This window comes from Pholcus phalangioides, unplaced genomic scaffold, assembly GCF_987345545.1.
Source record: "Pholcus phalangioides strain wild (caught in Gottingen) unplaced genomic scaffold, Ppha-v1.0 ptg000018l_1, whole genome shotgun sequence".
Taxonomy (NCBI): Eukaryota; Metazoa; Arthropoda; class Arachnida; order Araneae; family Pholcidae; genus Pholcus; species Pholcus phalangioides.
In genome coordinates, this window is record NW_028301611.1 from 10,206,951 (window position 1) to 10,220,947 (window position 13,997).

Below are 13,997 nucleotides of genomic sequence, written 5' to 3' on the forward strand. Positions count from 1 at the left end.
TGACCTCAACCCCATTGAAAACTTGTGAGGCATTTTTTGATCAGTATATTCAGGTGGATGCCAATTTTCTTCCATCGAGTATCTAAAAGCTAGCATATGATTATGTCTTTCGAGACACTCTGATTGATTTGATTGAATCCATGCCAAATCAAATTTTTGCTTTGATTACCAACAGAGGTGATTGTACAAAATATTGATTTCGATAAATTTAAATGCAATGTTTCGATTTTACTTTACTTTTCCTCAAAAATCTGTAGATATCTTATAATTTTGTCTATACTATATTTTTTTATTTTTCCATAAAATAATGTGAAAAGATCTTTTAATAAATTCTCAATATTTGATATAAAGTTATTTTGCAGTCATAAAACCGCTTGGAATTTTTGATGTTTCTTACTTGCTCCTTCTTGTGCTCTCACTAAAATTCAATTATGTCTCGCACTGTAGATCTATTTCTCAAGATATAATGCTCAAGCTTTGAACTGATCTCTTTCTTTATTTTTGAAACAGAACGTAATACCTTGCTTGAACTGTTTACCATAAAAATTTGTAAAGTTTCAATACATGATAATATATTTGGTGCAATTTGTGACTAATCGTATTCATGGGGATTAACAGTAAGCAAACACAAAAAACTGATATTTGTCATTTTACAGTCCATCTCTAAAGTTTAGATAATGCAGGGCTGGAACTAGAGGGGGGGCAATTGCCCCGGGGAACAAAATTTAGGAGGCGGCAGTTTTAGGTGGGAACAAAGAACACTGTTATAAAATTATCAAAGTTTAAAGTTGTGGGGGTGGCAAAAACCCTATTACGGCCCTGGATAATGAATACAAAAAATAGCTGTCTCAAAAAATTAGATAAAATTTAAATTTACAAAAATTACAGATCTTTAATAGCTAATAAGACTTCCTTTTTTTCTAATAACCTTAAACACGATTCTTGGTGAATCTTATTGAACTGCGCAGGATTCCAACATCAGTGTTTGACCGAATAATGGTCTATGTAACATTTTTGCAAAATCAGTTTTCTGACTGAATAACATTCCATATAGCTTCCGTTACACGTTTCTAAAGTCAGTTCCTGCAGAAACCAACAGATGTAGTTGCTATGCAATTTTATGCAGCTGCAATCTGTGCAAAAAAAGTGTTTTCCTAATTCAGCCATGACTTTTGTGTCTCCTTTAAAGTTTGAAAAACTACATAGACCATTGTTTGGCTGAATGCTTCAATTATAAGACATCTAATTGGTTTTGTCAAACAAATCAAGTTAATTTACCAACCTTTTAATAAAAATTTTAACCAAATTTTAATCGAGTTCATCTGTGATTGACAATTAATAAATTAATTGGACCAGCCTATTAAAAAAACAGGGAATTGTCAGAGAAAGGCATGTCAAGGTTGTAATTAGTGCATGAAATGACATTTAAATGACCAATAACTACAAACAAAGTATTTGCACCCCCCCCCCCCGACGTTTTGTCCCTGACATTTCGCCCCAGCACATTTTGTTCATAGAACATTTCACCCCAGCACACGTTTTGTCCATAGTACATTTCACCCCCACAAATTTTGCCAGCCCTGACCATATGAGTGACTAAGTAAATGCATGAGTGACCATATCAGTAATGAATTGAAGGGGTGAGCAACTATATGAGTGGACAAGTGAGTGGGTGGGTGACCATATAAGTGAGTGACAGTATGTGACTGTAGGAGAGACCAAGTGAGTGTAGTCATTCATGAGGTCACTAACTCGAGTCACTCACTTGGTCATGGTCACCAATATGATCACTCACACAGTCACTTGCTTGATCATTCATACGGTCATTCACTAAAGCAAGTGAGTGACTGTACAACTCAATCACTTGGTCACTCACACAGTCAGTCACTTACTTACTCAGTCACTCATACAGTCAGAACAGGCGAAATGTCCAAGGACGAAATGCACCAGGGACAAAACACATCGGGGCAAAATGTCAGAGGCGAAATTTCTGGATCTCGTTAAGAACTATGCAGTCACTTACATCCACTGTAATGAAAGCTTCGCGATCCATGCATTCCAATAAACCATTCAAATAACACATGTAAAGTCATGAAACTATTAACCCGAAGAATAAAGAACCTTTATGCTATAAGTATAAATAATAAATATTTTCTCACATATAAAATTCTATAACACATATTTTTGTAGAAACGAATATAACTGCTCATGAATGATATGAGGGTATTTCCAGAACACATAATGGGAGCCGTTCTCAAATGCAATCGCTTTTATATTCCTCACTGTTGCACCTATATGCACATGGAAAAAAAGATTCATATGAGCACTTTGATTTATTGGACATGAGCCACAAACTTTAACATTTTATGATTCCAAACATTCAACAAACTACACAATTTTTTGGATAAAAATGAAAAAAAAAAAATTGCCGCAGGGCATCTGGTGCTGCTTCGTATAAACGTGATAATGAGTTATATATGCTACTGCTAAAGCACAAAATTGGGAAGTTCGTGAATTGGCCAATTTTGTTTTAAATTGACCCAGAAAATGTCAGAATTTCAGGATTTGGCCAGCTACTTCGAGAATTGGCTGGAGATTCCTGCCAAAGTATAATAACAAAAGACATGATTCAAGTCATCGCCAAGTTGGCATATTTTTTTGTAATAATTATGTCCATGTTAGCCTATGGCAACCCATCAAACTGCAGTCACAATGCAGTAACCAAAATTTGACAGAAAAAACTGCATATGTCTATAGTATTACATAAATAGTTTTTCCCTCTCAAATTTCACTTTTTCTTCTCTTGTCATATGGAGCTAATCCAATACAGCTACTATATATAGCCATGTATCACACATTGGCAATAAAGAAATTAATTTCACACCTACCAGACCATCTTACATCAGCACATCAAACTTTAACCAAGGGATATCCGGCCACTGAATTTACTGGCCAAAGCTTGAACCATTTCTGAAAATCAGACTTTGGCCAAATCTCTCGACTATTTTGCGAATTGGCCGCATTTCGGGGGCTTTGGCAGTAACATATAAAAATTTTGCATAGTGAAATGCTACTACATAGTCTGTGGTTCTGAGCTAACGCTTTGATATCTCTCTGAGATGTGAAGTGGGGTGTGTCCAGTCCTTCAATGTGGTTCTGTGTACTAAGTTGTGTGCGTGTGGCACACAGCTTAAAGCAGGCATCTTCAATGTTTGGCCCTCAGTTTTTTTTTTTGCATGGGCTTGCTGACCATTTTGGAAAAAGGCAAACCTTGGAGTCTTTTGATATCAGGTTCTTAGAATGTTTTTCCATGAAAGTTGCATGGAAAATATGAATAGATAAAAAGAATTTAAAAAATCTGCACATTTACCCCCTCCCCTCCCTTTTCCTTTACAGACACAAGGTAGGGTATCACTATACTGCTGTATTTAGAACTGTGGGATGCTTTCAAACCAAGTAAACCTCCAGTCTATTGCCCCATGTGCAATCTACTACCAAGTGAGTTGTGTGTGTACCTAACAGTCTGAGTTTGTATCTAGTGTTGTGCCTGAATATTTAATGCTGCCGTCCATATTTCAAATTGAGAGCATAAATGAAGTGTAATTATTTAATATTTGCATAGTTATAGGACTGCTACTTCTCGCAAAACTTTTATGGAGAGATCAGCTTACTTGTCAGACAACTTTTCAGATCAACTGCTTTTCAGACTGACCAATAACACTGTGCTTTCAATGCACTAACAGTGTCGTCTTAATAAGTTCAAGGCTCAAACACTTTTTTTTGGGGGGGGGGGCAATTTAAAATATTTCGGGAGGGAGAACATAAGCATTTTCATGAAAAAACATATTTAATTACAAAATTTATAAAAATACTGAAAAAAACAAAACAAAAACGGTGAATGAAGGAAAAATTTCAGAATTAACAGAAATATATATATATATATATTTCTTTCAGCATTGGTGAAAGAAATGTTTCCATAAATAATGAAAATTTATCACTGATTGTTATAGGAGGTTGAAGTACTGTCCCACCTCCAAAAGTTTCCTTTAATGAGTTCTAAAAAATATCTGTTAATGAAAGCATCTATTACGGGTGTCTGCTAATGGGGAGTGTCTGTTATGTGAGGTTCACTGTAATATAGTTCTCTCATCTAAACTATCTATACATAAAAGATAAATGTAATATTTAGTGTATATGAATTTCTTTCATATTATATCATTCTTTGACAAATAAAATGCAGAAAAAGTCAAACTTTTTCTCTATCAAACGACACAAGCATTATAATAGAGTCCATACCTTTTGGGCTGTTATGCTGTGTTCGACACTTTTTACAGGCAGACGTTTCATCCACTATTGTGGTGGATATCATCAGTGCAGTTGATGGCAAGTAAGGAGATGAAATGACCTCCTTGGAAGTCTGGTGCTTTGCTGTTCAGCCGGGAGTAGAAATGCATTTCAGAAGAGAGGATATCAGTGACTTGGAAGTGAATGTCATGGCCATTATGGAAGGCATGCTAATGACAGCAAATTTTTCCATTTGGCAGCCACTGTCACCTGGAGCAAATGGCTAAATCTGCTGTTGCTGAGCATGCCTTCCTCAAGGTCCATGACACTGATATCCTCTCTTCTGAAACCCATTTCTACTCCCGGCTGAAATATGAAGCAATAGAGATTGTTAAACACAAAGAAAGTTTCAATAGGAAGGAAGAAGGGCTGCATTTGAGCAACCATGTCATACGAACATCAACACATAACTTGCTCCACGGCACTACGACAAGGCTGATCCTTTTGCATCTTCAGCCAAAGCATCAGTAAATAGCGGTTTTCTAAGGAGGTCATTTCATCTCCTTACTTGCTGTCAACTGCAATGATGATGATGATGTTCACAGCAGTAGCAGATGAGACAAACACATTTTTCAGGGCAAACCAATACATAATCATGTGTGAGGCACATATTATAACACCATTAAAGACATTTTATCTATTTTCAGTGATATGTAAGAACTTTTTGTCACTTATAATCAGAATCAAATCGAAAGAAAATGGACAAATTTTCAATTACCTTCATTCGTAATTTTGCCATTTTCGTCAACAAGTCCGATATGAGGATCAAGAAGCCCAAGCGTATAGGCAACCTGGTATGATAGTTCTTTCTGTATCAACTTATCATCTTCCGAGAAAGCCATGAAAATGGGAAACTGAAGTTGAGAGAGTTCGTGAAACAACTGCTTCGACTGAAAGAATGAACAGTACATGGCGATATGACCAAAGTTGATGTGCGGTAAAGTAGCATTATAAGAGATACAACACTTAAGCAGAAAGAAAATAGTTTTCCTAACCTCAGGGATACCACCATAAGCCATGGTGCTAGCAGTCAGCAGAGGCTGCATCAAATCATCCACTCGAACCACAAGATTCAAACGTTTCAGCACTGACATTCCATATTTTTGATAGAGCTTAAAACCGACATCAGTTTCACAAAACTTTACCCATGCTTTCAAAGGAGCAAATGGAGAGATTGCCCTACATTGAAATATTGGAATAAAAATTATATATGCACCACAGCCATACATAAAACAAGAAAAGTTTGCGTAAATGAATAATAAAATGCACTTGAATTGAAAAACATGATATGGAATAAATCATGCAATAAGTAAATAAAAACGATGCTTATTTGAAATTATTTCCATACATTTTTTTGCTTCCCTCCCACTATCAGAGTTTTTCACCCGTTTGTGCCCGCACCTTCATGCCCTTTGAATTCCGTTTCGATATTGGGATTTTTTTTTTTTGAAACTTCAAATTTTTTTTAAATGCATCAACAGGAAGCAGGGTTTAAGCTATGGTCACATGTTTTGCAAAATGCGAAAGAAAATCGTAGAATACGAAAGAAGTAGTAGCCACTTTCGCAAAAATGTGTACAGGTGGTACAAAACGAGTAGACGGCCAACCATCAATCATTAGCATTATAGCATTTTGCTAAAGCTTTTCCCCTCATTTTTGCTTTTTTGTGAAAGGAATTTTATACCTAGCTTAAACCCTGACAGGAAGTATGGTGCTGGACGACAAGTGTCATCAATTGAGGACAGGAAAATGTGATGGCATATTTGAAAAAAAAAGTTGAGGTGAAACCAAATTGAATTGTGTTAGCTATTCACATCATTAAACTGTAATCTAAATAATCAATTACAAAAGAACACTTGCATGAAAATCTACATATATATAAAATTGATTTTCTGCATGTCTGTTCTTTATACATATCTTCAGTTTTAGACCGATCTTCGGGAGATCTAGCATATATATCAAACAGGACCCCGACTTGAACGATAGGCTAATTTAAAAAAATCATGGGAGAAACCCTAGGCAGCGTTGGGTATAATAGCTCTAGTACCAATATAATGTTGATAATATAAGGTGGAAAACCAAATTACTCATGAGATAATAAAATACACCAACTTCAAGAGCATATTTCTGAGCAGGAAATGGTTTCTCCAGAATTTTATCGATACCTATCTCTGAGTAGGGTTGTTATCTGCATGTGCTAAATTTTACAACATCTAGCTACAAGGCTAAAATATTATACACAGCCAAATCCTTGCTGTACTCAAATGAGTACAGTGGGTACAAATGGGTTAAACAATGAGGTATATCTTCCCTCCCTCAATGAGTGTCTTGGAGGAGGCGTGAGAAGTTTGAAATTTTTTAAACTACTAAGTGATGAGCTTTTTTTCTTTTCAGCACCAAGTTACCTTGATTGTAAAAAAACAAAAAACAACAGAGCAGACTAAGGTGTATCCAGATTTTAGAAACTTGGGGGTACTGCAGCAAAAAGTTTGTAAACATCCAACCCCTAAACAATATTTTAGCAAGATGTGATAGAAATATAGTAGGTGGCAACAAAAAAAACTTGATAATATACATGGGGTGCAAAGTAAAGTCCTCATACACCTCTTAAGACTGGCAATAACATTAGACTTTAGGTCTTAACACTAGAAAGACGGGTCGGGGACTATACCTATAAAGACTGTAGAGATCTGTGTGACCCCATAGCTTTACCTGATAGTTTTTGAACATGTTAATATTTCAAAGCATAGTATATTTTAAATAGAGCAGAGATATAACACAAATAATTAGAGGTGAAATCATTGATCTATTCATCCACTCTTTATCATTCAGTTTTTAAAGCACGCTGTGCAAATGACCTGTCTTGATGTGCTTGAGTGAACGCTGGACTGGATTTTTATTTTCTCCCCAATGGGATTTCACTGTTACACCACTCCTAGGTTGTGAATAGGATCAACAAATGGGATCTTGTTTTTTTTCCAAGTTGGAAGCACTTGACAATGACTTTTCTGAAGGGTTTCACTCCAGTTTGTCGATCTTGATGTGAAAAAATTACGGTGGTGTGAAATCAGTATCGGTAAGCAATGAGTTTCTTGTAAAACATTTTAGAAACATTGACATCCTTTTGATGAGGAAGGTCCCACAATATTCCATACACTTCAATCTGCCGCAGTTTCTTTGCAACCGATAGATGGGGTATATATATCCCTTCTAAGAAAATATCGTTAAAATCTCAAAGAAAAAATATATTGTTACAGAGGGATTTATATTAGTAGAGAATATTGTTGTATCAAGAGCCGTTTAACATTAGACTACAGTCAATTCCAAACATGGTTTGAAAAAATATCGCCGTAGAGGGGATTTATATAGAGTATAATTGTAGCAAGGTTTCACTATAGTTATTATCAATCATTTATTACTATTAAGACTCTCCACTACCCCCAAGTCCTGATGCGATCACATTAAGCACTTTGCACTGTGATATGATTGGTTTAAAAAAATATTTTACCTCATCTTAGTGCTGCATGTACCAGGATTGAAGAGGGTCAACGTATTGATTTTTGGCATCTGATTTTCATGACATAATTGTAATCCTGGATAAACGGAGCCACTATGGCACACCAGCATATCGATCCTGGAATAGAGAAAGGGAGTTCACATAAGCAAGCATAATTGCTCAAGAAGAATGCATTTTCACAAATGAGGTAAAACTATGTTCACTTTTCTTCCAATCGAAACACAAACTTTTACACTTAAAACTCTGAGAGATGTTAAAGAATGAAACAGATTTTTTGTTATTGGAATTGTTTTGCAATTACCTTCTGTTAATATTGTATTTGAATTGACTTATCTTCTGCTATTTAATATTAGAAGTATCAAAATTCCCATATCTCCTAAAACTATCGGACCAGCCTTTTTGACCGCTATAGCAAAAATGCATGATACGAAAATAAATGGGTATTTTATTTCTGGATTAAAACAAGTGCCATAAGAACTAGGGTTGCCTGTTAGAAAATATCATAATACGCTGGTTTTTGAGGACATGGGGGCCCCCCTTAACCACATGAAAAAATATTACGATTATATTTTTTCAAATTTATATTCCGCAGTGTTTATTCATTTGTTTCAAAATTATAGAATGTAGGTTGCTCAACGATAACCAAGTGGCAACCCCCCTCCGACGCAGGAGCTCTGATGAGGCAAAACAATGAAGGGTTACAAAGGGTGCTAGACATCTGGTATGTAAGGGATTCAACAAAGCATGTGGGAGAGACTATGTGCATTACTGTGTATGTTCATGAATTATTTAGGGCACGCTTCACAAAAATTCTTGGTGGCTCAATTGACCTGAATTCTTAGGGTTTCGCCACATATGCCCCCCCCCCCCATCCATCCCAGCTGGAGTGCTCAAGAGATTTTACGTTTGAAGATAATACTCTATCTATTAGCAGAAAGAATGTGAAATGTTATCGTCGCAATTTCTGCACTTTCGTTTTCAAGTTGTTGCAACAGGCAGACCATTTTGTCACTTATCATATAATTGTATAATGGTGACAAAAATAGATGTGTTGTAGACATGTGAGGACATGCACATAAGCACACAGAACATCTTCATTTATGCTTGCTTTTACGCTGATGTTTATAAAGGGGATGGCCAAAGGTAAAGCCAACTTATTTTTTTATTTCCACATCAAATTACAAACTTCTGACCGAACTAATTATATCAAGTCCGCGTATGGGTTCATAAAAGCGCGCATAGACTGTAGTAGATTACTTGTATCCAAGAGGCATAAACTTGGACCCATGGCCTGAGTACCCCCCAATATTTGATAGCTATGATAGAAATATTGGGTTTGAATGGTATGGATTTCAGAAAGAAAATTCACTATCAGAACTGTGTGAATTTTTTCCGAAATTTTTTCTTCTCTGCTTGGTATCCAGTCTTTCGTACTTTGTATGAACAGCGGAGAGTGACATTGTTTTTCTCTCCCTATATATATGTATATATATGGATCTATTATTTTCAACCAAAATCAACATTAAGTTTCCCCATAGCATAAATAATATGATGAAAATTTAGAAAGGGGTCATACAAGTATTATGTCAGCAGATCTTGAGCCCCCTCGTCGGCAAAATTTCATCAGCTTTGCCCCCCCCCCCCACTTCTCAATGCATATTGGGATCAGAGACGCACACACATCAAAAATTCATTTTTTGATGCAAAATATATTTAAAAAATAAAATTTAACCGATTTCTCTCGATTTCAACGCTATTTGAAGGCTAAGAACTCAAAATTTCTTTTTAAGAAATTAATTGCCATCCACCCTCTAAGCCATATATGTAAAACCATGGCTCGCGGACCAAATGTTGCCCTCAGAGTTATCTCATGCAGCCCGCCAAATCAAACCTAATTTCGTAAAAATGGACTAAGCTGCACATTTGCAGATTGCTGAAGTGGCACAATTAGAGTACATTTAAGTGGCCCGTGGCCCATTTTCAGATCACTTGAGTAGGCCTGTGGCACATTCACAGATCAATTAAGTGATCCTCGACATAGTTTCAAAACACTTAAGTGGTCCGTGGCACATTTAGAGATCCCTTGAATGACATGTGACACAATTTTAGAGCACTTAAGCACCCTCTAGTATAGTTCTACATCACTCAAGTTACCTGCGGCAAATTTCTCGATTACTTAAGTGGTCTGCGGCACGTTCCCAGATTACTTAAGTGATCCACGCCACATTTACGTACCACTCGAGTGACGTGCGTCACAGTTCCAGAACACTTAAGCGGCCAGCGACACATTTCTAGAGCACTTGAGCGGCTTGGAGACATTTCCAGATCATTTGGAGGATCTGTGGTACTTTTAGAGATCACTAAAGTGGCTCTATAGAGGACTTATCAATAGGGAGACTGTTAGTTCGTGCCCACAAACTAATGAACGGTTTCACTCGTTTCTGGTACACCGAGTCAGATGACGTTCAAAATATTTCATATCTTTATAAAGGGTGGTTGATGACGTAAGCATCATTCAACTCCCTCTCCCTCCTCTGTCATAAAAAGTCAGCAACCACCACCCCCCATCGATGCTGACGTAATACTTGAATGACCCCAAATTTTAAAAAAAACTATGCATACTCAGGCACATTTATGGCTTTCAAGAAATCCTTGATGTATTGAGCTTTTTCTTCCGCCGAATGACGAAATACTCCTGGTGGGAAGACAGAAAAATCTGGAAAAAAAAAATCGTTAACTTGGTTTTTGGAACATATTATTTAAAATGAAAAACTCTAATAAAAAACGTAAAGGTTATTAAAAATTTCAATCAAATTTAGCTCATAAAACTATTCTATTGTTACGATTTGTTTAAATCTGGCCAATCCTTCCATCTACTTTGGTTCAACGACTTTTTTTTCTGTGCGCAGTATGGAAATTACGCTATATCTGCGTAAGCCAACGACATATTTCAAGGCTTGCCAAATTTCCTAAGAATCGACTAATTTCTTTTTTTCAAGAACAAAATAAGTCGATGTTTTTGTGACTTTTCTGAGACTACTTTCTACATGGTAAAATAATCTGACAAAATAATTTTCTTCTGGCCATCTTGAAACGGATGCTCAGAAAATTGGGGATCCAGCAATTTCACCTCCGACATCTCACCCCTGGCACGTATTTCCTCCTCTGTCCAATGTACCGGGGAACTGGAGACAAAAGCGTTGGGGTGAATTTTCCAGATCCTCATTTTTCTGAGCATCCCTTTCAAGAAAGTCTCAGGGAAAAAAAATCTGTCCTGGTGTCTCGAGAAGAGATGCTACAGCCCCTTGCACATTTCATCCCCGGTACATTTTGGCCCCGGAAATTTTGCTCCCAACATTTCACCTGCCCTGATAGTAACAGTGACTGTGATTGGATTAGCGACCATATAAGTGGTGAGTAACCTTATGAGTGGCCGAGTGAATGTGAGCGACTATGGTCGAATGAATGACCATATGAATGATCGAGTGACTGCTGTGTAAGTGAGTGACCATATTAGTGGTCAAGTGAATAACTATATGAAAGATCAAATGAGTGATTGTATGAGTGACAATATGGGTGTGTGAGTCATCATATGGTCACTCATTCAGTCACTCACTTGGTAACTCATAGTAACTGATGCATTCATTTGGTCACTCAATCACTCACTTGTTCACTCACACGGTCAGGGCAGGCAAAATGTACCGGGGACAAAACATGCCAGAGGCACTTTCTGTAAACTGAAAATTGAAGGGGGGCGTTGTCCCCCCCCCCCCCTTCTAATTTTTTTTTAAACAATTCATTTCGAAGCATGGCTCTCTTGCAGATTATTTCAAACAAGAAACTAGAAATTTCTAAGAAATATGCAAAACAAATCTGAATTTTTTTGTAAATCCCTCCATTTGAAGCCCCGGTTGCCCCAGACTAGTTACGGCCCTCATCAATAGCTTCTACGTCAGTGATGGTAACTCGTGGGAAAAATTGGCCAAAATTGGTCGACATGGGAATTTCTTGGTGTATGTGGGGAATTTTGAGAGTTAATCAAGCAAAAGAAATTTGTTGAAAAAAAAAAAAGAATGCACAACAATGCTTTTCTAGTGTAAAATACTTGACTACATATTTCACCAATAGATGGCAGCACAATTTTCAGATTGTGTGGGAAAAATTTAGTCAAAAGAGAAATTTTGCATGTCGGGGTTACCATCACTGTCCTATGTCCCTGGTTGCGAATATTCAGTTGAGTGTTGCTTTGGCCAATTCCCAATATATGGTGTACCATTCTGTCACAAAACTTTCGTATGCATGAAAACAGTGATATGTTGCCAACATAATTTTCTTCCAGATTCTAAAACATAGATGGCACCACTGCGCCAGATTTTCTTTTCCAGCTTATTGTTGCCATTTCGTTTTCCCTCAAAGTTGGTTTTGCTTATTGCGTGCCATTTTTTTAACACTAATTCCTGTTTTTTTTCCCCTATGGCTGATCGCGTAGATATAATATATCTGCACCGCCTAAAATTTGAAGGGCAGAGAAGTGTTATCGACTTCCGTATGAAGATGGGCCTGTGTTAATGGGTCTTTTTAATCGGTTTTGGGTGTTCAGGCAGTAACCCTAGAGTATAGAGCCTCGCCATAGCCTTTCTGGTGGTCCAAGGTCAACTTTTGAGGTCTGGGCCGCCTTTTTATCAACGCGACGAGGTGAACTTGGTGGCGAAGCTTCGTATCGGCTACAGGCGTTTATTAATTTTTATTGATTAAACAACTATTATTATAAAAAAAATATTTGATATGCATAATTTTTTTTTATTTCCATATGTTTTTAATAGTTTTTTGGGGAACCCTAGCCATAAAGCGAGTTTTGGCGATAAAAAAAAAGGCCAAATCGCGGTACACCATATATTGGGACTTTCCCCAAGCTCTCATACACATTAACAGATACGTGATCGAGACACGAGAAATACAACCTGGGAAACATGGTGCAATTACACGCACGCCACGTTCATACAGATAAGTGGTCAACAACCCGTAGTCATTGTAGGAACCCGGAGCACCGTGGAAAGTCAAAACCACCGCAGAGTCTTCGTTGACTGTCGGAGGCTGTTCTCCATCCGAACCACCGTGAAGAGTGTCGACGTAGCGGACGTCGAAAGTAAGATCGCCGTCCGGAATCTTCCGGAACTTGCCCGTTGACCTCCATCTGTCGTAGAGATGTCCGCAAGTCTCGATGCGCACTGACCTTTCGGGAAACTTGTGATGTTTCGAGTCCTTCTTCGGATGGACGTCATCATTCCGAAGAGCACTTCGAGTCCATAGAGTTCTGTGAAAGATATTTTTGGGCAATCGAGGGAAAATTTCTGAGATTTTTCGCATTTGGCTTCTCCGCTGGATGTTTTCCCAAACATAGACGGCCGTAACCACGCTCTATTTTTCAAAGAAATTTGAGATGAGTTAAAAAAAAAAAAGTTGGTATATTTGCTGCCATCTAGTAGTAAAAATAAATAACTTTATAACATGTATCATTTTCAGTAATCGATAGCTCTGACAATAATTCTCCGAGGAAAAAGAAAAAAAGAGAAATTTGGATAAATATACGGGAAAAAGAGTACAAGGTATTTTGCCAATCACCGCCAAAAGTGAGCAAAGCGGCCGATTATTGCTGAAATCAAGAAAAGTTGCCATAGGTTGGAAATAAAGCTCAATTGCAAATTGCAGTGGATTAAAATCCGGCGCTGTGGTGGTCGAGTGGTCATAGTGACCGGGTTCGATCCCCACCGTCACCTCAGTGGTAGCTGGCTGAAGTTGGTTTTCTGTGGTTCCCAACTTCAAGAAGCGAATACGAGCTGATCTCCCTTTTAAAAATCTCGCCACAGAGAGCAACAGACATGACCGCCCAGAGAGACCATCTTGGGATGGCGGTCCCAGTGAGCAACAGACGTATAAATGTAATTCAATCATAACACATCGCTCACTTCACTTCTGAAATATAGATGGCGGCACTGAAAAATCAAACACTACATACGCACTCAGACTGGCAGGTACACATCCGGCACAACTCAATAGGTAGTAAATCGCCCACAGATGGTGATAGACCTGAGTTGTATTCGGTTTGAAAGAAAAGAATTAAAATCCAACTTTTTTT

General features: G+C 37.5%; 1 protein-coding gene across 1 annotated transcript; it reads right to left on the reverse strand.

Annotated features, from left to right (window-relative positions):
* Positions 1–2,105: 2,105 nt before the first annotated feature.
* Positions 2,106–13,275, reverse strand: LOC149071710 (uncharacterized). Its single transcript, XM_089247903.1, has 6 exons — positions 12,823–13,275; positions 10,484–10,577; positions 7,853–7,978; positions 5,340–5,523; positions 5,063–5,234; positions 2,106–2,291 (listed from the first exon to the last, which is right to left on the reverse strand). The coding sequence occupies exons 1-6, from the start codon at positions 13,226–13,228 to the stop codon at positions 2,170–2,172; spliced, it is 1,104 nt and encodes a 367-aa protein (XP_089104029.1). The 5' UTR covers positions 13,229–13,275; the 3' UTR covers positions 2,106–2,169.
* Between the last annotated feature and the right edge of the window lie 722 nt (positions 13,276–13,997).